Source organism: Coturnix japonica, chromosome 16 (assembly GCF_054131305.1).
Source record: "Coturnix japonica strain WE chromosome 16, WE-NBRP24, whole genome shotgun sequence".
In the NCBI taxonomy this organism is placed as follows: Eukaryota; Metazoa; Chordata; class Aves; order Galliformes; family Phasianidae; genus Coturnix; species Coturnix japonica.
The window spans coordinates 3,385,717-3,410,376 of record NC_140678.1 but is presented as its reverse complement, the minus strand read 5'-3'; the positions used below and the strand labels follow the sequence as shown (position 1 = coordinate 3,410,376).

At 45.1% G+C, this 24,660-nt stretch overlaps 2 protein-coding genes across 8 annotated transcripts in view; one reads left to right on the top strand and one right to left on the bottom strand.

Annotated features, from left to right (window-relative positions):
* The first annotated feature begins 1,825 nt into the window (after positions 1 to 1,825).
* Positions 1,826 to 5,126, top strand: F2RL3 (F2R like thrombin or trypsin receptor 3). Its single transcript, XM_015886188.3, has 2 exons — positions 1,826 to 2,269; positions 3,010 to 5,126. The coding sequence occupies exons 1-2, from the start codon at positions 2,179 to 2,181 to the stop codon at positions 4,077 to 4,079; spliced, it is 1,161 nt and encodes a 386-aa protein (XP_015741674.2). The 5' UTR covers positions 1,826 to 2,178; the 3' UTR covers positions 4,080 to 5,126.
* A 2,401-nt stretch (positions 5,127 to 7,527) lies between these two features.
* Positions 7,528 to 24,660, bottom strand: part of CPAMD8 (C3 and PZP like alpha-2-macroglobulin domain containing 8) — a 40,486-nt gene continuing 23,353 nt past the window's right edge. For 5 of the 7 annotated variants that reach the window (XM_015886180.2, XM_015886181.2, XM_015886183.3 and 2 more), the window contains 16 exons: positions 23,771 to 23,927; positions 23,467 to 23,541; positions 22,220 to 22,385; positions 21,596 to 21,682; positions 21,099 to 21,235; positions 20,577 to 20,732; positions 20,119 to 20,181; positions 19,512 to 19,750; positions 18,345 to 18,432; positions 14,881 to 14,955; positions 14,090 to 14,195; positions 13,890 to 14,000; positions 13,110 to 13,322; positions 12,589 to 12,663; positions 8,606 to 8,774; positions 7,528 to 8,319 (listed from right to left, as the gene is read on the bottom strand). In XM_015886180.2, coding sequence (XP_015741666.2) covers position 8,319; positions 8,606 to 8,774; positions 12,589 to 12,663; positions 13,110 to 13,322; positions 13,890 to 14,000; positions 14,090 to 14,195; positions 14,881 to 14,955; positions 18,345 to 18,432; positions 19,512 to 19,750; positions 20,119 to 20,181; positions 20,577 to 20,732; positions 21,099 to 21,235; positions 21,596 to 21,682; positions 22,220 to 22,385; positions 23,467 to 23,541; positions 23,771 to 23,927 — 1,918 coding nt within the window. In that variant the 3' untranslated portion in view covers positions 7,528 to 8,318. The remainder of the gene's footprint in view (positions 8,320 to 8,605; positions 8,775 to 12,588; positions 12,664 to 13,109; positions 13,323 to 13,889; positions 14,001 to 14,089; positions 14,196 to 14,880; positions 14,956 to 18,344; positions 18,433 to 19,511; positions 19,751 to 20,118; positions 20,182 to 20,576; positions 20,733 to 21,098; positions 21,236 to 21,595; positions 21,683 to 22,219; positions 22,386 to 23,466; positions 23,542 to 23,770; positions 23,928 to 24,660) is intronic. The other 2 variants (XM_015886182.2, XM_085517871.1) reach the window with 1 other exon arrangement.

Below are 24,660 nucleotides of genomic sequence, written 5' to 3'. Positions count from 1 at the left end.
GGTTGTGCTGACAGCGGTGGAAACGCTGCATGCTGCTGGCTCTGCCCGGAGCTGCTGCCTCTCGTTCTGCAGCAGGAACACGAGCTCAGCCCAGGGCAGGATTCAGCTGCACTAGTTCTCTCTTCACACCTGCTGGTTTGCAGCTGAGCTGCTGGAACAGAGCTGGAATCTGAACCTTGCTACAAGCATCTGAGCCCCAAAGTCAGATCAATCAGGCCCTAAAGGCACCATGTGGAGCAGGGCAGGTGCTGCTTGTACCTCCCTCCCCTTTGTTCCAGTCCTAACTGCTCAGGGTTCAGAGTGATGGAAGCAAAGAGTGCTTTCTCCCAGGAGATACCTATTGCACAATGAGCAGCTTTAAAACCAAACTGTTACCCGACAGGGAAGGGAGCACATGAGATGTTAACAAGCTGTGACAAACTTCTGGCATGAGAATTTTCAAGCAAGCTGTTCTGCATCTAAAGCAATCACTGAAGATCACACAGCATTTGAAAAGTGAAGGATAGAGCAGTGAATAACCTCACCCTGCTCCACTCCAGAGACCCATCTGTAGGAAGCAGGGCTGTGATTTGCACACTATCTGCACCTGATTATGGCTAATTTTTTGCATACAGAGCATGGAAAGGATCCTGGTTGAGGCATGGAAAATATGCGGCCACATGAGTCATGTTGTAATGGTTTATAAATCCTGAGGGAATCACAAAAGCAAAACATCTAACATTGCATCTTCCCTATCCCTGCCAGCGGAACCCCACCTCTCAACACAGGGATGTGAGAATATGGTGAAAGCAAAGGAAATAGGATCATTTTCTCCCTGGAATAGAGGAATCTCATCGAACAGCAGCCAGGCTCAGATTTGCAGCCTCCACAGAAGAGGCCATTCATGAGCCGAAGAAACAGAAATGAACTGCTCCTCAGGTTGCCAAGCCAAATTTACAATTCCTACTGCCTGGGCTCCAGCTCCATCCTTACCTCATGGAGAGGCAGCCCCAACCCAGCGCTCCACAACTGTGCCCTCATTGCTGGGAAGGGAACACAGAGGCAACAGGGAAAGTCCCAGTCCTCTCCCAATGGTGCTGCGTGAGAGCACAGAACAGCCTCACATCTCAAAGAGTGGAAGAAGAGGGGGCCATGGAGCTCTCCAGAGCCATCAGGGTTGGAACACCAGAGCAGTGAGGCTGGAACTGGGTGATCTTTGCAGTCCCTTCTCACTTAAGCCCTCCTATGATCCTACAGCTCTGTGCAGGCAGTTGGTTGTGGCAAACTGCTCTGCTCTCCTGGGGGGCGTTGGGTGGAGGCTGCTCATCCCTGGAAAAAACACAGCTCTGTGTGGGCACAAGTGGCTGCAGTTCACCATTATCTTCCAGAGCACAGAGATTTCCTCAGCCCAGGTCAGCCCCTGCACTGCAGGAGGGCTCAGCTCACCCAGCTCCTGCCTATCGGCGGAAGCAGCACATCTCCATCAGGTCCGGACCTCACCACTTATCTCTGTGCGTCACAGCACCGGCTGCTGCTTCCTTCAGATGCAAACAGTTCCTCACCCCGTGGCCTTTAATTAACCTCTGCAGCAAGAGCAAGGAGGGAGGGAAGCAGGATTAGAAATAAAGAAACAGAGCTATGGTGGGCTGAACACAACATGGGGACTGCAGGGCAGAAACCAAACCCTGAACTGTCCCCAAGGCCATAGCAGAGCTCTGCAAGCCCCAGGAGCTGGGGAGGTTGCGGCCCTCCATGGCTGTGTGTGGGGATGACATCTCCCAAAGGCATTGAAGCAGGGTGGGGAAGGACATCAAGCACTGCACAGTGCTGTTCAGATCCCTCTTGAGCAGAAGGATGCTGTTGGACACGAAGCCCAGAGGAGTTTCAGTGCAGTTTACACTCCAAACCAAATTCAAAGTGCGTCAAACATGATTGTTGTTATTTTCAAGAACAGCCCAGAGCAGGGAGGAGACCCAAATGAGTCACTTGAGCTCTGACAGATGATCCCTATGGGTTTGGATGCGTGCAGCCCCCCAGCTGACACTGCAGCTACATCTCTGCTCGGACCACACTGGAATGCCGTGACAGGATGAGCACAGTGCTTCCGACTGTTAAGGATTGCAAAGAGGAAACACGTAAGCACAGCCGCTCACACAGCTTTTCCCAGCTGCCTTCCAGCAGTGCAGCTCCTGTAGCAGCATGGGGACCTCCAGGAGCGGGTGGTTGGCACCCCGGCTCACACTGTGCTGTGCTGTGTGGGGACTGTGCCTGGCAGCGCCGGACTACGATGGTGAGTGGGCATTTTTGGGGGGAAAAACTGCTTCTTAAAGTACAACAGGTTTGGGACTTCTAAAAGATCCCTGAGAACCCATCTATGAAACGTTATTCTGGGTGCTCCATCCCTGGAGGTGCCCAATGACATGGATGGGGAGGGGCACCGAGCCCATGGCACAGGGATGGAACTGTATGTTCTTTAAGGTCCCTTCCAACCTGAGCCATTCCATGATTCTATGATCTGAAAGCACATGCTCACCGAGATTCGTGCCTGCTCTACTTAAAACAGGAGGTGACGGGATACTTATGGAAGGGAAATTAAAGCAGGCGTAGAATAAAGTAGCAAGAGACAGAATCAGAGGGGTCGAACAGAGTACTTGAAACCAAAACCTTCAGCTAAAAATTAAGCTCCCACAGCCACAGCTTTGCACTGGAGTGGCCCTGGATCCTAGGATCCAGGGATTGTGCCCTGCTCCCCTGGTACTGAGCTCCATAGCAATTGCAAGCAGTGGGAAGCAGAGCACAGCAGAACAGATGTGTCAGTTTGCAGTAAGGCCCCTGATAGACACTGCTGCACACCTAACTCCATCTCTGCTTTTTCTGACACATGAGCATTTTGCAGAATGCTCTCACTGCTCGAAAACAATATAAAATGCAGCACCTTAGAATCTGGTGTTAGCATCATGAACCAGCCTGCTCTGCAAAGCACTCATATTAACACGTGCAGCAAGTAACAGACTGCATTTACACCAACAGATTACTCTCAGAACAGCACCGGCGAGCAGATCACAACAGCAGAGATCACACCATGCCCCCGAGCCATCCCCGGTGAGAAGGCAACGATAGATAATGTGACATACCTGCTGCTGCACGAGGCTGCTCGCTCCCAGCTGAGCAGTGGGGTCACAGTGCTGCTCATCCCATCCCTCTACAGCCTTGTTTTCCTGCTGGGGCTGCCCTCCAATGGGTTGGCCCTCTGGGTTCTGGCTACCAGGACTGAGAAACTGACCTCCACCATCTTCCTGATGAACCTGGCTGTAGCAGACCTGCTGCTCATCTCAGTGCTGCCCTTCAAGATATTCTACTATTTCCTTGGGAACAACTGGCCCTTCGGGGAAGGTCTGTGCCGGGTCACCACAGCTTTCTTCTATGGGAATATGTACTGCTCAGTGCTGCTGCTCACGTGCATCAGTGTGGACCGGTACCTGGCAGTGGTGCATCCTTTCTTCTCACGCTCTTTCCGTACCCCTGCCTTTGCTGCCTGGACCTGTGCTGCTGTCTGGCTCTGTGCTGCTGGCATCACTCTGCCCCTGACTCTGCAGCAGCAGTCATACCCCCTGTACAGAGCAGACATCACTCTGTGCCACGATGTTCTCCCTAGGCAGGAGGACGATGGCTATTACTTCTACTACTTCATCTGCCTCATCACCTGCGTTTTCCTTGTTCCTCTGGCAGTAATGCTGTTCAGCTACTGCTCAGTTCTGCAGGCCCTCCTGGGCAGTGGGAAGCGGTACGCCCACTCCATAAAGCTCACAGTTCTTGTGCTGGTCACGCTCATGGCCTTCTATACCCCCAGCAACGTTCTGCTCCTCATTCATTACTCCAGCTATCAGTGCAAGCTGTACGGCAGTTTGTACATCAGCTACATGGTGAGCCTGGCCATCAGCACCTGTAACAGCTGTGCCGACCCCTTTGTCTACTACTACGTATCAGAAGATTTCCGGGAGAAGGTGAGGAGCACATTCTTCAATCGCAGCAAAACACCCTCCTTACAAACCTCCAAAGAAACACTCCCTCAGAAAAGCTCCAAGGAATCACTGGTTTAAGCTCCCATCCCAGCTCCCTGCCCCCAAGGCACTCCCACCACACTGTGGGGATAGGACAAAGCACCAGGACTTCACAGGTTCCATCTGGAGCAGTGAGGAGCAGATCCCAGCAAACAAGACCCAGGAAGGAAGAATTACATTCTTCTGTCTGCACCGCTGGGATCAAATCAACCCAGACCACCACGTTCCTTAAAGGATGTTGAGTCCCAGATAAGATGTGGAGTGCTGAACACAGATCTGTGATTGCAACACAGTATGCAACTTCTCATCTGGTTACACACTGCCAGGGATGCTTCTGTTAGTACACCCAGGTCTGCTTTTAACGCATGCTGTGAGCTGCCTCCTGTCTGCCTTCTATTCATTTTTTCTGCTACTGGCTTCCTTGCTGTCCTTGAACACATAAAGCTGAAAAAGAACAGGCACTTACAGAACCAAATTTCTAAATATTTAAAAAATATCAGGATGTATTTACATAAAAGGCATTCATTGCCTGAACTAAAATACTCTGTCTAGAGAACACAGAGTGCCAGCTTTTCTAGCTGTTACATTCTTGGCTTAACCAAGAATCACCACCACAGCAAAGGCAGCCCACTGTCATAAGTGTAAAAACCCAATTCCTTCACTCCTGTTGATGCGAATGGTCTCTGCTACCCAAAACTTCTTCAGGGTCAAGACTGTATTCTGTCACTTGAAGGGAAATATTAAAGAAGGAATTGAGAAAACACTCAGGGCACACTTTTTTGCTTTGTATCACACAACCAAGAGCTTTCTCTTCTGAAACAGCTGATCACACCCATTGCTCAGCCCTGGGGTACACTGCAAAGTATTCAAAACAAGCCCAGCTCTGGGCACATCCCAACAAGGAGCAAGGTAGAAAAATGAACAACAAACATCCTTGGAGTCCCTGAATTCTGTTGTTCTCATGGTACAGCCAGGACTGCGATCTACAACCAACCAGTCTTAGAGCCTACAATGCCAATAAAGAGACAGAAAAGATTGTTTTAAAATCAGTTTTTAATAAAATATTTCTCAGAATCTAAAACAAAACCCTTTTCTGGACTCAGAGTCGCTATGATGTGTGTGAACAAAACAAAAACGCTCACAGAACGGTGTGCTCACATGTAAGTGCTGGGGTGGAATGCAGGTGAAAATCCAGAGCCCAAGATGGGCTATGGGTGCAGCAGTGCACGTGCAGAACATGCCAGCTACTGCAGGAGAGGCAGCACAGCCAAGACTGCAGTCACTCTGCCAGAAGGAGCAAGCACCAGAAAACCAAAACAGGAAAAGAAATAACAAACTGAGCTGAGGTTTTCCAAATAGGTCAATCTGTCAACCATAATGAAAACCAGGTTACCCCACGTTAAATATCAACTGTCAGTGTTAGCAAAGCAAGTGCTGTTGTTTGCACGATGTTATTCAAGCAAGCCGAACATTGAGATGTTTTTTCTCCTATTGGGGCTGATAAAAAAGAAGGGAAAGAGCTAAGATCAAAACACCCAGACAGGAAAGGACGAGGGAGCTATTGCTTTAAAATAAATACCATGGTAATGGTTACTCTGCATAATGTACAGTTACAAATATATAAATATTAATTCCATTGAAAGGATTGCAAGCAATAGGTCATCAATGATTAGCATTGCTGTGGCTACTCAGTAACGTAACTTGGTGTAAGCAGGAACCTGTCTCACAAACCCATTAGAGAAAGGAAAGGAGAAGTGTCTCTCCAACAGAAAGAGGTACATGTCTCTAAGCCACAGCCAGCTCACAGCCCAGAGCAGCAGCAGCAGCTCTGCTGTTCCTGCTGCCATTCCACCACTGGGTTCGTCTCCACCTTGGTGAGAGATGAGCCCATTCTCTCCCAGCTATGAAGAGGAGACAGCCCAAGGATTGCCCTGAAAGTGCCCCAAGGAACCCATAGAACAAAGCCAGGTCGATGGGCTGGCAGCAACTGAACTTATTTAGTAATGTGGAGCTTTCTCAAGCCTGAGGAAAATGAAGTCACACAACACTCAGCTGAAACCCTCTGCCTTCATCAGCTCATCCCCAGTGGGGACACTGCCAGACCAATCAAGGATCTGAGAGCACCAATACAGAATTACCTCAGCCACCTTTACGAAACTACTGAAGGGATGAGTTAGGGAAATTAAACCCAGGATGGGAAAGAGTACAGGAAGCTGAAGAGCTCAGAGCACCGGTCCCATCTTCCCAGGGCAGTTGGTTACACAGGCAGAATCACGGCGCCCAAATGTCTTATCCTCCTGACCCAAAGCACTGAACAGAAGCTGGAAGCAGCAAACAGCAGGCTTTGTATCCTGCAGCTTTGATAGCCAGGAAAAAAAAAAAGAAACGAACCAAAAAATCCCTCTCACTGTAGCTCATACCGAGTCTGCTGTTTACCCAGGGGATAAATATTGACTCCAGCTGTATGTACACAATAGCCAGCATCTACCAGGCCAGCTGCATACAAGAGATGGAACTGAGTTGAAGGGCACTTCTTTACCTGCCAGACAGGCATGCAGCCGCCAGTGCTTCCACTGCTCAGTGCAGACACAGTAAGGACATGTTCTGTTAACATACACTGAACAGATGTGGCAATAAATTGCTGAGGAGCAGCAGGTACACACAAGCAGTAGCCACAGAGAGGTCCTACAGGAGAGCTCAGAGCAGCAGGCAAGCTGCAATAGGCACAGAAGTAAAGGAAAGAAGCTGCTTACCTTCAAAAGGCTTCAGGGATGCAGGGATCTCCAGAAGATCCCTTTACCTCCACTGCCAACCCTTTAAAGAGGGCTGGGAAGGGGGGATCCCAGCTCCACCCCTTCATCACATACATTGCCTGCACCTGAGCTCCCTGGAAGGCCCTGCCTTCCACCACGTGTTCAATCACTGCTTCAGGTCACAACTCAGCACTTCTGCTACAGCTACATGTGCCCAACATCTGGGATACCTCCTGTTTTGTCTCTGTGCGGACTGTTTTCTGGAATAAAACTGCTTTTGTTCTGGAATGGAATGTCTATATTGCGATATATTTATGTCAGTGTTCCTGTGTGAGTGAGCCCTCAAAATGAATGGGGTTGGGCTTTTTCCTGTTTCCATTCACCATGAAACACTCTCAAAAGGAATTCCCACCCCACTCTGGGTCCTCCTAACAATAGAAATGGGAAGATAAAATATTAGCAGTATTTTGTAACAGGCAATTGAATCAAACTCCTCCAAAGAGAACAGTGCTGCTCCAGGCAGGGAAGAAAACCAAAAAGTAATGCACTTTTGGAAACAGAGCTTTTAGTTTTAGTTGTATTGCATTGCTGGGACAGGTCAGGCTATGGGGATCTGGCCACTGAGCCACCAGCAGCCCCAGGGCCTACATATGGGATGGCCGTATCCAGAAATGGCATTGAATGGAGGTCCTGGGGGGAGCAGAATTAAAGTGATTGGTGAAGTCAGGCAAGCATTTAAAAGAACTGTGCCTCAGGTCAGCTTTATTTTCATGCCAGGGTTACAAGGAGGAAAGGGGCTGCAGAGCTGAGAAGGCTGCAAGCAGCCGTCACCAGCACATAGTGCAAAATGAAGAGGGCTCATCCACCAGGTGCTGTTACAGCTGGCAAACTCCTCACCTGAAGCTTTCCAGCCCTGGATTTCAGTTTTTTTTTTTCTTGTAAAACAGACTGCCCAACAACATGTTGATAATAGTGCAGTTTTTCTTCTTACGGGACATCATTATGGGTGCAGTAGATTTATAGGCTAGAGAAGATGCTTAGCCTCTTGCTATGTCGTAACTAGCAAAATGCACTGATTTTTATTATAATAATTTGAGAGAAAACTCCTCAGCCATCTTTCCTCAAACAGCAGTTTAGCTAAGCACAAGGCCTGGACTTAGCTTCTAAATGTAGCTAGGAAATGGCAGTTGCAGTATCCCGATAATAGAGAAAACACTTGGAAATGGTCTATAGGTTTGAATTCCAGCCCCTATTTTTCTCACCTAGAGGGCACAGCGTATCGGCCTTCCATCCTTGGCAGCATTCCTAAGAGGTTGCACAAAAGGCAGAAAAATTGACAGAAGAATAATTCTGAGCGTCCCTCTTTGCTCTCCAGTTCTCCCCGTGGGGCAGAAAAGCCTACACAGTTCTGAGGGCAGCAGGAAGTAGTCATCATTCAGTTTCTGTTCTGCAGCAGGTCATCTGTTGGAACAAACTCATACGGGAGTTGATTCTGAGCCTCTTCTCTTTATTTAAATTATATATTTCTGTTGGAAAGAGAGTACGATGAAAAAGGTCACTTTCCCATTATGTAACTTTATGACACATCCCTGAGACTGGGCAGCAAAAAGCTTCAATCTCCTAAGAATGGAGACACCCAGGTATGAAAACTCGTATGCTGTCCCAGTGAGATCTTGGTCCTGGTGAACATTTGCTAAAGAAACTCAGGAGCCACTTATAAGAATGCCTGTTTTGAGGAACCGAACACATTTGACCCAACAGACGAATTGCTGTGCTATAGCTCTCAGAGCAGATTTACAATCCCCAGCTCACCATTCTACAGTGGTCACTACTTCCTGATCCGTGTCCACTTCTCTTAACGTGCTCGCTGTTGTCAGTTCTGCCACCATCTCAAAAACATCAGCTTCAGAAGCATAGGGGTCCGGGTCGTACTCATAGGAATAATATGACAGATCCAACTGCAGCGGAGGGCCTTCCTCAGCTGGAAAGGAAACATGGTTGTGCTTTAGCCAAGGAAACTTCTATGCTGTGACATGCAATGTTTAAGTGCAGAGGGGAATGACATCAGAGGGAAGGAACGGCAATAAGGGAGGCAACTCAGGAGCCATACAAGCATTTCATTTGTGTAATGGAGGCTGCACGTGTCAGCAGAGCAGTGCACACATGCTTAGGTTCACATACAAAGCTTTACTCCGTGTATGTGATGAAGAGACCAGTTAGAAGATGGAGATTTGTTTTCAGACCAATGACAACGAAGATTTTGGCACAACAGACCTGGATCCTGCACTGAAAACATTTACTCCACCTTCAGCCTCATCTAGCTGAGGTGTGTTTGCTTCAGCACAGCCAGAGCACCAAAGAGCTGTCAGCATTTAAGATAGAAGTGGGCAGAAACAGACATTTATCCTCCATGAATTCCCTCCAGCCCACCCAAAGGCACTGTCAGATCACTCACTGTGACCATCCCACCAAAAAGGGCCATATCACTGTGCTGGGTGATCACCCACAGCCCAGAGGTAAGACTGCAAGATACAAGTTCAGGGAACATCAATAGCTCCTTGTTCTCTGAGCTGTGCCTTGAGCCAGCTCAGCTTTTCATCTCACCCAGTTTGCTTTCTACACACACTGCTTTGATTTGGATTAGAGCAATCACCAAAACATAGTTGTTGCAAGAGGAAATGTCCCCCTCATAAAAGTTTGCTTTATTGAAGGAGGATGCTTGTCAAGGCCTTTGAAAACATTTGTTCTCTAGAAATAAAATATTTGAAGGCTTTCCTGCTGCCTCCCACACCCTCCCAGCAACAGGCTCAGCCAGAGGAAAGGGAACACTTGCCTGCAAGCAGAGTCAGTCTGTGTTCACTTCTTGGCCTTCTCCAAGAGAGAACGTGCCAGATCATGAGGCTGCTCTGTGCTCTATGAATGGATGATTGCTGTCCACCAGGGACAGAATTAACATCACAGACCTCACTTTTCCTAGGAATGCAGTGTTGGAGTCAAAGCAAAGATGAAAGGCCGACGTTTCCTGTTGCATACAAACCACTGTCCCATCTCCAAATGTTTGTGCCTCAGCCAATGTTTGCTGAGCAGCGATGGGGGGAAAGGAAAAGTGGCCCAAAGCCAATTCCATCAGTCCTCAAAGAACAGTGCTGCTGTGAGCACTGCATTGATGGCTCCACCTGAAAACAGGGCTCACCCTGAAGTTCCCATCAGAAGCCAGAGATGGGTGAGGGCATTTTCTGAAATAACAACGATGACACCAAATTAAAGAATTGTATTAATTTGATCAAAGGCCCTGGACCTTCTGGCTGCTGGAACAGAAGCGTATAAATAATACAGCTCCAGCTGTGGGGTGCAGGGGGGTCAGACAGCACAAAGCTGGGGGGCTGCCTGCTCAGGAAAGCACAGAGTGCAACAGAGCAGCAGCACTGACACTGCTGAGTGCTGCCACAGCATGATTTGATATTGCTTCTCCACCAAACAGATGCAGAATCACAGTATCATCAATGTAACTTCTAACAGCGCCAGCTGTACATCAGCACTTTGAGTAGATAAGATTTAGTCAGTTTCAGAAGAGCATTGAAGACCTATGGAATCAATTAATGCACCGTTTCATCAGAGAGATGTTATCAGAGCTACTAAAGATCCCTGAGGCTCTGAAATCAATGACCTTAGGAAAGTTAAAGACAGAAACACACTCAAGATGCTGCTCATAACCCACTCAGCAACCAAAATCTTGCTTCAGGAGCTTTCTGTTCAACCAAAGTGACTGGAACAGGCTGTGAAAGCACACCATCAGAGCTGCAATGCTTATAGGCAGGGCTGGATCCATACCACTCATGAAAAAGCTGTTCCACCTCTGAGTTTCAGTAGATCACCTGTGAGAAACAGCTGAGGAAGGGGATTCAGTCATGAGTGCCTTCAGCTGGCTTTCATTTCAGCTGGGTCCTGCCAAACTTCCCTCTAAATCAAGAGAATATTCCACAAGCAGCACTACTTTTTTTCAGAGCATGCATACAGTCATTTAACTTGAATAGCATAACTCTTAAGCTGTTGTTTATTCTAGTAAACTCAGAGGCATATATGGAACTATATTACAAGTCTGTCGGCCAAAGTGAGCCTAAATACATTATGAAGTTCCCCACTGTTTGCTGGAAGGATTGTTGCCACTGCTGAGTTACCATAGGCAAGAGCTGACAATGGAGGCATCAGTCAAACCAAGCTGAGCCTTCACAAATCACATGGCAAATGCAGAAGGATATCAGACAATAAAACCACCACGAGGTTCTGCAAGAAAAGGGCATTTCCTGACAATTAACACACTGAAGCAGCTTCATCCACCTGCCCTAATCTTGATCTGGCTCCTGGAGCTTTGCATCCCTTTAGGAAATCACAGATTTAGACATGGCTCATCAGAACTCTCACTGGAAACCCAGAGCACCTGAGCCGACTTAAACCAATCTCATGCTTCAATGCTAACAAACCAGCGAGTCCAAATGAGACCCACGCATAAGGAGGGATTCATTCATCTGTTACACTTTGATTCATGTACCACGTGGTTGACCTGAGAGGAGCTCAGAGGATTAATGAAAATCACATGCTGGGAGTTTTTCCTGATACAGGATTTAGTCTGTTTTATTTCTGAATGCTCATGCTGCCATGGCTGCTCAGACAGCTCATTTCAGATGAGTATCTGCCTTCCAGGAGATCTCTTTAGCACTTACATGCCCTAGAATGCAGCAAGCTCATAATGCTTGTGCTTTGATAAACGTATCCCCATGGCACACATATGGTTATTAATCCAAAGTGTATGAAAATGCCACACAAGATCTAAATTGCCACTTCTGGTCCTACTGGGAGCCCACTGAGCCCATATTACTTTTGTCTGTTCAAAACAGAAACCAGAGGGCTATGGCTATTGGTATTTCAATGCAGATTACTTCAGAAACACTGTTCTGAAGGTTTCTGGATTGTGGACTATCTCAGGTAACTGAAGTTGTATCGGAGAATAATGTAATGGCAACCCAATTTTGTAGACCAACAGCAAAACACTATGGATTTGCACACCAGTGTCCTGCAGAGCAGTTTGGGAATGCTGCTTTCAAGGGTTCAGATTGCAAACAGTTTTCTCATGTTGGGTATGCTGCATTTGCACAGATGACAGGTATTCATTTCAGTTCTTCTAGCATTCTGATACACGTCAAGTTCAGAAACCAAGGGAAGGAAAATAGAAGAGGTATTAAAACATCAAGACAGAAATAGGTCATGATGGAGTATTCGCTGTGCTCTTACACCTTAAAAAATACTATCGGCTTCTGCAGAGTAGAGGATGGGCAGAGGACAGGACAGTGTCTCTCACACTGAATGTGTGGTGGTCTGAACTTTGGTGCACAAGAAGGACGTGGTGGAAGGATACGCATATGGGAAGGCACAGAGACCTCCCTTGAGGAATTAACTTGTCTTACTGATTCGTTGCAGGGAGTTAGAGGCCAGAACCAAATTAATGAGTGGAAAGCAGCCAGGAAAAAAATCTAGTCCAGTTTATTTACTAGAAACAGCACAAAACAAACTATTCTATTGACCCTCCACTGCTTCTTGGTGAGATTATTTTGTGAGCCATGAGCAAGTTTGACACCAGCATTGGAAAAAATAATGTATGAATATATGCACCAAATAAAATGAGCAGCCAAAATCCTGGTTACTTTATGACCTCAAAGCTTTTGCTCACTAAGGCTCTTCATTCCAAACAGCAGCTCTGAAAGGATCAGGACTGCCATTTGATGTGATGTAGACATTACCTGCTGGAGGCTGTTGGACACTGGGTTGTTCAGCTGTATGGGAGTTTGTCTCCCTTTCTTCTGGCAAATTCTTGGCTGTAAATAAGAAAGAAAAATGAATACCTTGGGCATCACATTTCTTAACTCTCCAGAAAACATTTGCATTTAACAGAGGTGGTACATTTAGTTCAGGTATTCTGCCCCACACATCTTGGAAGCCCATGCAGAGACTCCAAAATATGCTGTGTTACACTGGTAGTACTTTTACCTTGGATTATTCACTTCAGGCAATCAAAATCACTATTTTTTTCATGAGTTCATCAACATTGGTAGAATATGATATCAGAAAATCCAGTGCTGAGCTAGCAGGCAGGCTGCTGCTCATATACTTCAGTCTCCTGTAGTGTGAGTAGCAAAATACTACATAGGAGGTTTTGAATTCTCCTCTTTTCCCTACCACACACCTGTAGTTATCATTTGGTTAGATCTGTAGTGCTCCCCAACTAGACTGTAACAGAAATAAGAAGCTGAATGAAACCTACAGTTAGAACACTGAGACATGGGGATCTGCTCTATCCTCGTATTATTCCTGCACGATGCTACTTCCATTTGGCAATGGTTCTGGTAGATCTGCCCATCTGATCCACATACGGGATCCCCATCGTAGCCACAGTCTCTTGAGCACATGCATTGCTCAAAATACTCATCCTCCAAACATCCAAAAATGTTATTGCACGGCCCAGAATGAGAAAAGCCTGCAAAGTAAACAGAAACATCCAAAGCAACCTTTTTGTATAGGGTAGGGAAGGGAAAGACAAGGAAACAGTTTTCTCCCTGCTTCTATGTAAATTTTCACACTGAATTTCAGGTATTGGATAGCACAACTCTCCCAGTTTCCCATAACATACATGGTAGGAAAGAGATTACTGCTTCTGAGACAAGTTAAACCTGTCTCTACTGAACATAATTTGATCTTTCTGTTTGAGAAACTTCACTGCAAGATATTTTATAGGAAGAAAACTAAACTGCATTGAAAAAAGTTTTATGTGTATTAAAACATCTCACTTTCCACAGGTACGTCCAGAGCTATGCACTACATCTTGCCTCTGAAGCAAATAAAGGCAGTCACTTTTGGAACCTGGAGAGCAGAACCCATTGCTGTCTTTGGCTGTCATGAATTCAATGCTGCTCTCATGCAGATGTTTATAAACCTTCCACCAACACAAATGTTTTCCTAAACATCACTTTGAGTTCTGATCTCCTGGACTTATGTGCCTGCAGGTTCCATTCTCCAAAATCTGCTTGGGTTTTGTGCAACTCACCTGCCCATTGGCTGGCTGAGCTCTCCACTTCGTTGCACGTTGGCCCATCGCAGAGCTCCCGCGCCAAGGGGCTGTTCTCACTCACGTTGTAGAAACGAGTTGCTTCAAAAGCTGCAGGTCAACAAGAAAGAGAAATCACAACAGTCTTAATATTAGAGCCCTAATGCTGCTGGAAAAATCAAAGGAAAGCAAACACGTACCTGGCTCATAGTAATCATACACTTTGATAGGAACAGGAGCAGTTTTCCCAACTATATACTCTCTGAAAGCTTGAAACTTTACACAGGTCATGCACTGGCTAGGAATCTGTATGAAATGATGCAAAATACTCATTGTAACAAAAACTATGCTGTCAGCAAAGAGAGATGAACAAATGCAGCAAATGAGCTCCTAATGCAAAAGGGTGAGAATGAAGACACATCCAACAGGAGATACAATGATAACAAATAAAAGCCAAACAGAATGAATTAAAACAAATGATACTTCATCAGCCTTTAAATTAAAGCATGTACCTGCTAAACAACCTCAGAAAGCAAAACCAGAATCTCATCTGTAGCCCAGCAGCACTCCCGTCCTCAATCTGCCTGCTAATCAACTAGACAACAATTTACTGCTGATAACTAAGACGGCAGAAATCTCACTTCTCACTTTCTGCTATGAATTGGGCAGCATTTTGCCTCCTTTTAAGGACTGCTGCATTTAAGGATGCTACGTGTACCTGGAGGTCATTTTATTTTGGGGTAAGAACTAAGAGATACTTGACAAGAGATTGTCTGAGCTGAAGTTGATCACCCACCTCCTTGATACTTGGGCTTCTAACCAAAACCACAGCACTTGCCCACCTCGAAAGAGGCCCAGGTAACTTGCCAGTTACAGCTGCATCCCAGTTTTCAACTGCAAATGGCCACCAGCAGTGGTGCACTGTATCCCTGTGCAGCCACCTGCCTATCTGCCTTTCACTAAAACATGGCATAAGAAACAAGTTCATTACCTCGTCAAAATAAAACAGGACTTTTCTTCCATCCACTTCATATCTTTTTAATCCAATTTGCTTGTTCATCAGTAACTGGGGAAAAACAAACAGGTTTAATTTCATCTCATCTTATAGAAAATGGCATATCAAAACCGAGAGGTTTCTCTGGCTGGAGAAGGATGGTCAAGAGGAGGAATGCAAAGAGGAGTGAAGTCGCTCTCAGACAACTGAGGAAAAAACATGTTCACATTTTTTCCCCCTCTGATCTGATGAGGAATGCTTGCAAGGTGCACAGTGCTGTGTTCTTCCTGATCCCTGTGGAGAGGGGAGCATTTATCTCCCTCAGACCACACCTGACATGTCACCCATAATCTAATTGAACAGCTCCCAGATTGTTTTCAGTACCAAGACCTCAGAGACCCCAAAACACTCCATAAAAATCTCTTATTTAAACTCTTCCAAACAGCCAAGGGATTCTGCTGCTGGATCACACTGGTTATTAAAGGCCCCTTCTCCCATCAGCTGAAAAATCCAAAACATTCTTCTGCCAGGAAAATTAATCCTTACATTTGAGAAGAGCAGCCATTTGAAAAAGCCTTAGGCGTCCTCCCTTTGACGAATGGGGTCAGGCCAGGCCCTGCTACACATCTTCCCTCCCTCTGAAGCTCAGGGATTTGCAGCATGTGTTGTGCCAGTAATGCACACAATACATTACGCTTTTTCTACTACTTACTGGGACGATCTGCATATCTAAAGAGCATTAGAACAAGATCTAAGAGCACCTCTCACATTTAGGACGCTTCTGCCTTTAATCTACTGCAGCTGTTTTCAAGATGCTCCAGATCATCTCCTTGTGAGCAAAGGCTCATAGAAAAGTGTGAGAGCATTTATTCATGGAATCACAGCACCATCTCAAAGAGCGAAGAAATGATCTCCCTGGATGAGAATGCTGAGAAGGTCCCCCAAACTATTAGCGGTATCCTCTGGTATAATTGTACAAAGTTTGCTTGGTTTTATTTCCAATAGGAGTTATTCCTTTATTTTTCCAAGCATGGAAAATTATTATCTTGATATAATGGCTGTCATGCTCAAGGTAACTGATCAACCATCACTGTTTTGATGTGCTGTAGAAAGAAAACATCCGTCAAGTGAGAAATATCTAATTCAGATGCTTTGGAAGATGACCTGTGGGAAAGGACTTGAGTTTAAATCCTGGTCTGGGGAGCAGAAGGCTGAACATAGGCTCTTCCTGCTCCAAATCACCCTGTTGCTTTAACCTGTTGGACACAACCCCATTTGTGACAGGGTGGCACTGACTCAGCTCACTGTGTTTATTTTGAGATACATTATTTTGGATCATAGAAGGAAAGCACTGCAGAAGGGAAAGCAATTATTATTATTATTATTATTATTATTATTATTATTATTATTATTATTATTATTATTATATATATTTGAAAGAATGACACAAAGCAAAAGGTACCCCTACCAAACTCTGCCTGACCCTGCTGCCAACAGCTTCAGCTGCAAATTTCTCCTGCATAGCACTTCTAGCTGTAAAACCCTGCACACAGCTTCCTGCTATTACCCTAACGAGCACAGGAACACGTGTTTCAGACCCTCACAGTATGGAAAGGCCCAATTTAATCTGTCCTTACAATTGCAGGGCCTGGCGGTGGCTGCTGGTGCTCAGCAGTAGATGGCTGCAGACAGGGCTTTATGAGGGCTCAGAGGAGCTGGCGCCATCGGGAAATGCACAGCTCAGCTAAAGTTGCATTTTTCTGGTGAAGGTTGATATATACCAGCCCGTAGTGACCTCCTGACCTTGTCGACACCCAGCATTATTAGAAGGATTTGTGGCTGCACAGCCAGGGGGGCTGCCATCGAAGTGCAACAGAGCATTCATTAACCATCAGTGCCCTGGAGCTGCACGTGGGCCTGCTCTGTGAACACTGCTCCCTTGTGAGGGCAAACAACAAACAAGGAAATCTGATTTACAGCCCCGGCCCTCCTTGCTAGGAGCAAAGGGAACTGCTACAGAAACAAAGGAAAAATGCAGCAATGGGAATGACTGGGTTTGCTGCAGCTGAAGGTGAGTCCAAAGTACAAAACTGGTACCACAGCTCCATGGGATACACATTATGCCAGGCATAAATACATGGCAGGGGTTGTATCTTCATTCCCTGTCTGCATTACTCCAGATCCTACCTTTCAGATGCAAAGGATGTCTGCACTGAAAAGGATGCATCTCAGCTTTCCAAAGGAACATTCTCCCTGGAAGATGCAACATTGTTCTCAATTCAGCAAAATTTCCTACTGCCCAAAGGAAGAAACTCACTTCTAGTTGAGGAGTTAGACTGTGACATTGCAAAACCAGACCACCTGTTGTGCACCACATGCAAAACCAGACCAGCTGAGAACCTGGCAGATGGTGCTACACAGGGATTCCTGCTTCTCTGCCCATAAAGGGAGAACATGAGACTCAGACAGGTAAGCACAGCCAACTGTGTTTAGTGCTAGAGAAAGCCCGTTCATGGTTAATGTGCTGGGGAGCTCACTCAGCTGCAAGGAAGTAACTCTTCTGCAGCACAGAGCAGCCCTGGAGAGGAATATGTTGGTCTCATTTTCCCCAAGAAAATACGATGGTGTTTATTACAACTCAGTCAAATCAAGGGAAGTTCTAAAGAAACACAGTGCAGTGTGCACTCTTCCTCTGAACTGAGACATCAAAATTAACTGCCTGGTTTTCACTATCATTCCCATCCCCTCTCATGTAATGAGGATGAGGCTGTTACAAAAAGACTTCCTTCTAAAATGTATTTTTTAAGCTCCTTTTCAGATCTCAAAGGCACAGTTTAGTTTATATCTATACCTCTTCAGTTATTCACCCTTTAAAATCTATCAGTCCTCAAAAAATCTGCAGCGTAAAAAACAAGTGAGTGTGCTGTAATGCCTTAACAAATATAAAGCAAAGCTGAAGATTACGGTTCATCTCCCCTAGAGGGCTGGCTGGGTAAGAGGCACATTCTGTCCACCTCAGTTTGGATTGCAATAAACATGATGTTCTCCCAGAAGGGAAGAAAAAAAGGCAAAAAATTCCAAGACACAGAGCCTCCAAAGAAATGGAATCCAGATGTTGGAGATAACACAGCCTACTAAGAAGCCATAAACAGCTCCTGTTAGAGCACATTTTCACTTCAGCATTTCCAAGTGGGTCTCATTTAATTACTGTGTGCTGTGCTTAGTAATAAACCTTCATTCAGTACATTTGTTACTCTTGCTCAGAACTTCTGTTTGCTCACATCAGATAAATATTTTTTGACATGTGAGATCTCCTGCTCCCAGTTTTAATCACATCTTTTCAGCCAGTGTTCTAACAGACAACAGCATTTCCTTGCTATTGCTCTCCAAAGGGAATTCCTACCAACTAGAGAGCCAGGTCCCAGCTCAGAACAATGCCTTGCATTCTCATTACACCTTACCTGTTCTAGGCTCTCGATGTCTGCACGAAACCCTGAGAACAATGGCACTTCCAGCACTGCCATGTTAGAGGATCCTGAGTGCAACCATCTTCCCACATGAGAAAAAAGAGAGACAGAGAGAATGGAAATAAATTCAGGATCCAAGATAACGAACAGTACATGGACAGCTTGTGATGGAGCAGAGCTGAAAGAAGCTCCAGAGAAAGAAATACAAAGGGTCTTTACTCTGAAGGATTTCAAGCTTTTATGTCCACAATGGCTCTGGATGGTCTGCAGATAAACCTGGGGACTCCAGTTCAGGGCTAAGAGTCTCCTAGAGCCATTAAGCCCTTCTCTTGGTCTAACTCCTCACATCTCCCTAAAATATCCTATAGTATCCCTTTACCTGTAACCACAACCCTCTCCTTCCCATTGTTTTTGTTGGCTTTCTTTTCTCCTAGCTGTTCTTTACAGGAAAGCATCCCAAGGACTTCACCTGGTAACTCTTTAAAACAATCACCCATAGCTCTAAATATTTCCATCATCATCCATTGATGCAATTCTCTACTCACATTGCCTAAGACAAAGGAATTAAAAGAGCATCATTACAAGAAGAAAAGGAGGAAAGAGAAGATTTCATTTGCTTTTGTTTTCTTTCCAGCAATCAATCTCCTTGGACTGCATATCCTCTCCAATTTCTGTCTTTTCTCCAGCAATTCCCAGGACAGAAGTTTCAGTAATAACAACAGAAAGGTTGTGTTGTTGCAGGACAGCCTCCTTAGTTACAAGGATCTTTAAGGGATTGACAAAACTGTAAGCCTACCTCCCCACTATCAACTGCAGTGCTCAGGCAGAAGGGAAAATGGGCTGGGAAAGTGGTACTATTGTTATGTGCACCAAAGCACTCGGCAAACTTGTGGAAGATGAGTTTGAGTCTCTTATCAGTGGTTATTGTTACAAAAGAGATGAACAATTCAACTAGGCTAAAAACAATAAAATGTGTCAAAATAATGAAGTATTTTCCCTGCACTGATGAACACATCAGTACAACTGCCTTACAGTTTTAGACAGCAGAGAGTTCTCACTGGTGGAAAAGCCTACAATGGAAGGAGCAATAGATGTGCTAATCAAAACACTGGGCTGCCTCTGAGGAACAAGCAGGGTGGGATGGAGGCTGACATTTCCTACCTCGTGCATGTCTCTAGAATCACTTTGTACTCCTGATGATCCCGATCTGCAGCCGGGTCATCATCATCCACCACTGCTCTCTCTCTGTGAAAGGTTTCAGAGCGATTCTCATCTGGAGTGAGAGAGCGCAGCAGAACTGGAGCTTGGAGATGCTGCTCTGACTTTGGCTCCTTCAGGTTAACCAGGAGCTGGAATGCTGGTTTGGCAATAGGATCTGGCACGTTGTATGTGACATCAATCTGTGGCAGAAAGGGGAAAGAAAAAGATTGTGGTAGTTAATTAGAGTCCCATATTTTGTAGCATCTGCAAATATTCTCCAAAAACCAGCATAAGGAGGATATCTCTTCAGAGAGAGAGAATGGCATGCACAGAAGCCAGAGAAGCTTTAAAACTTGGTTTTGTATAGGTAAAGCTATACTAAAACAAGTTCACGTGGTACAATCACATTTGCTTCTATGGATTAAAGCAACACCATGTTATACACCTACTTAGAAACTCAAAGTGCAGCTCCTCCCTTGCAGCAATCTGGCATTAAAAGTACAGCAAACAGATTGTCAGCTTAGAGATCACTGCTCACATACTTTCTGAAGCCCTGAAGCATCTTTACCTGCATCAGACAGCAGCCTTCGCCTTTGGCACTCACAAACAGCCCCGTAGGAATACTGGGGATCTGTAGAGAACCCATAGTTAAGACACAGACAAGATGTAGCATTCAGAATATAAGTGAATATCAATTTTAGCTTGATTCTGTGAAAGAGATCTTTCCAGTTATAAAGGACCCCAAACAGCTGAGGTGACCATGGCTTATTCTCATCAGTCACCTGCATTAACAAAGGTAGAAACAAGTAGCAGCACAAAACAAACATCAGTCAACAGTTCTGGTTAAAAATGCCTTTGATTTCTGCCCCCTTCACATCAAAACAAACCACGAAATCCCAGGAAATCCCACATTTCAGTGTTCAGTTCACTTTTTTAAAGATTATTTTTACTACCATTACTGAACTTCGCTGATTTGTCATTCAGATTCCAGTTCAGATCGACCACGTTAACACTTAAACCACTCACCACTGCAGTCTGGAGGACTTTTTTATTCATCTTATTAAGTTCAAATGTTTCCTGGTAGTCTAAATTAGTAGAAGCCAAGGAAATGGTAAGGTTGACTCCTCCAACATAAGAAAGGATCGCATACTCAGCCAGAGCCTGCAGGGCTACGCATGTGTCCTAGGGATCAGAAGAGGGAGAGGTAAGAATAGTGAAGAACAGAGCACAGACTAAGCTTGCAAGCAAGCACTGTGTCGCACAGTCATCAGCTTTTGGTAGCAGAGTCTTCCTTATTGATTCACACTGCAAAAGAAATCTCAGCTTTTGTTTGCTTTTGCTGTCAAGGACATCTGTAAGGATAAAGTCTAGGTTCCTTTCAAACTACTGATTCCAGAAGGAAGTAGTCGAGAGCAACAGAAAGCTTTTCTTAACAGGACACAGCTTCTAGACTCTAGACAGAAATCCTACCTTAACCATATCTGAATCAATTAATTTCTGCAGTTGACTATGCATGCACCAAAGTTACCTTTGTTTAAGGCAGCCCACCTGAGTAGAAGAGAATCCTCCGAGTGCATTTCTCTGCTGTGAGAGCCATTTAACCACAGGGAGTGCAGAAGCCACATCTCCTAGGAGCGTGTATGTCAGAAGGGCATAAGATGTCATTTCCACTTCTGCAGAAACTACTAAAAGAGAAGTGAGGGAGGAGAGGAAATAAATCAAACTACCATCTAGGAGAGAGAATCAAGTTGGTCAACTGTTGAGAAATCAGCACTGAACTGACAGTGACTGCCGATAGAAGCTGGGGACACAATCCTTATGTCAATGCGAAAATACAAAGATAAACAACAGACACTGACATATTCAGAGCATCTTGTTAAATGAGATTTCTCTGGGGACCAAAACTATTGTGTCTCCACAAATGCCAATGGATTCTGTGAGGGCGCAGAGATGTGGGAAAACCTGAAGTGTATAAAGTAAACTGTGTTGTCATTGGCCCCCTACTGCAGCACATCCCCTCATTTTTGCTTTTGCCATACAGGTACCTGATTGAGAGAGACCATCGTTAAATCCCATGAAGGTATCTTCATCAGTTACAAGACTTCCCGTCAAGCTCCAGTGCGTAAAGCCATCTAGAACAACAGGACAGAGGAAGATGTGTGATATTATAGCAGGACTGCAGCTCAGACTGCATGTATGGGAAGAATCAAACACTATTATTGCACCAACTCAGCAGGTCAGTGCCTGGAACTGCACTGCCACTCCATTTAGAGAAGCATTCCTTTGGCACCTGCTCTGTTCTGGTTCAGTGTGACAAATGAGATCATTCTTGATTATTAGATCAATATACACCATTAGGAGACATGATGTGTTACCAGACAAGCTCTGACATACTGACCAGAAAGTTACTGCAGGGTTTCCAGTGCACTTGCCTTCGTTCAGCATCAGTTGCAGGCACAGAAATAAGGCACTCAGCCCTCTCCAAAAATGAAACCAGAAAACTCTTTCCTTACAGTGTCAAACTGTGCTGTGAGGATCACCTTGTCCCACAGGCTCTATCCTCTCCAGCAGCTCAAACACCCCATTTGAGCTGCAAGGCCTGTTTGTTTATTGCTGTAATGGGGTTGCCAAGTTAAGAACTTGCCACGCTGGCCCCAGGTACACAGTACCTTGTGTGATTGCCATGCTGTTCATTTTCCTCAGTGCCACAGCAGCAGCAGGACTGTGCAGCAGCGTCAGGGCATATGCAGTCAAGGCAGTGGTATAAGGGTCTTCTGCTGAGTGCAAGTTGGACTCTAAGAAGTGTTTTGCTTTGTCAACAGCAGATCTCTCTTCCTGTATTTGGGGGAAAGAGCCCACACGTTACCAGCCCCTCTAGCCCTGTTAACCCCAGCAGGCAGCAAAGCACAGCACAGTGACCTGCTCACACCCCTGCAGTGGGATGGGAAAGAGTTGGAAAGCAGTGAGAAAACTCATGGACTATCAGGGGTTAAGATATTAACAGCAAAACAGGTAAAGCAGGATCTACATGCAAAAGTAAAGCAGAAAAAGGAATTCCTTCACTCCTTCCCACCAGTGGACAGAGTTGGAATCAATGCATTTCTCAGAACTTTGTGCCCATTAAAAAACAAGGAGGAAACACACGTAGAATTCTCTGCGTAGAATGACACCAACACTTTCCTTAAGAAAAGACACACATCACACACTGAACAACAGGAGCAAATAGCATAGCACAGATCTAGACTAATTCCAAGATGACTTTATTCTCCTTAAAGCTGAAAATAGATGCCATGTTGCTGCAGGGCAGTGGATGAACAGAGCAGCAGAGAGCTCTTTGCTGTACGTCTGATGGCGTTCCTGACACTCTGGTGCGTCTAGCAGGCGCCAGAGGATAATAAAGGCCAAGGTTCCCAGGGGTCCCTGCAGCCAACAAACATGTTTTATTAAATCCCTCAATGACCTCACCATGCAGGAATGTAGCTCTGATAATTTATAGAAACAATTTAATTGGACTTGATGTAATTTGGTTTCCTTTGATTTCCCTGTGGCACTAACCTTCCCCTCCTCATTTCCTAGCTAAGATCATTAGCAACACTTGCAAATCTCCTCTAGGAAAGCTATTAGCCCTACAGAAACTGCACTTCCAGCAAATAAAAGTGCTGGGGCTGTCCTACGCACAGGGAGAGCATCTCATCACTTCTCAGAGGAGGACAGTGCTGTCAGGGAGGCAGAAAATTACTCTGTGAGCACTTCAGGACTTTTATTTTTCCTCCACTCAAGGCTTCCAAACAGCCTCGGTTACCTGAATGCTATCATTCTAATGAGTGGAGAACCTCAGAAAACAACATAATCAAGCTAAAGGAAAGAATGAGGATTTCTAGGACACACAGAACACAAGAGCTGCTCTCAGTTTTACCTCAGAAGTTACACCTGTTTCCAAAAGAGCTGCAACCACATAAGCTGTCAGGGAGATCTTACCATGGATTCCACCCTGGGGGCAAAGAAAACAAAGTCACCAAGATAAAAAAACAAAAGGAAAAAATGCTGAATAAGCAAGAGTGGAAGTAAGGATCCCAGCTCAATGCTGTAGCTTCCATTCCCAAGCAATAGCCTAGGACCACACTATGACTGCTATTCATACCAGGCATAAGGAAAATTCATCCATTCCTGCTTTGGAAATATCTTTAAAAATACACTTACTGGTTGCTTTTAGTCTTTACCTGAATGTCCTTATTTAGAATCCTGCCCATAGCAGGAAAAGAGCCATCTTCCTTCTGATGCTGAATGATCCACTCCTTTGCAGCTGTGAGTTCTTTTGGGTCAATGAAAATAAAGCCCCGAGACTGTGCAAAGGACTTGAGGACAAATGCTGTCAGCCTGTAAAAACAAATCCCCATCCTCAGTGACCAAACTACTCCAATGTCACGTATATATAAAGAGAAAACAATAAATAAAACAAAAAAGCACAAACTTTGAAAATCTCGTGGGGAAAATGCTGAATGTTGTTTAGATAAAGCATGGCACATGAAGGCTCTAAAACTGCTCCATCTTCTGAACAAGAGCGGGGTTAAGGGTCAACAAATTACACTGAAAAGCGTGACTGGAAGATACGTCTGTTTTAGTTATGACACTGAAATTCAATTACTCTTTTTAGGAGCTTCAATTACCTTCCACTGATGCTCAAGTTATTAAAAGCTTAAAGTTAAAAGCTGCTGCCTTTACAGATATTTGCAAAGGAGAAAGAAGAAGAAGTTATCCAATTCTGTTACTGTCTTACATGAGAAAATAAATAAATAAATAAAAATCCAGAGCCACTATTTTAATCTAAGGTTCTGTTAGACTTCATACAGAATTAAGATTTAAGAAAGCAACAGAAGTGGGTTTGGAATTCTAAACCTCTGACACGCAACTAGAGCAAACTCTGGCCAGCTCTGGGAGATTGAATCATTCGTTTTATAAGGCCCTGAGGAATGGGAGGGTAGAAAGCATGCTGCTTGGCAAGGGATTTTTCAAGTGTTAAGTAATTCTGTGTCACCATGTTTTACATGGGGGAATGGGAGATGCCAGATCTGAGATAAAAGTTCACTATCTTAAAAACAGCAAGGCAACG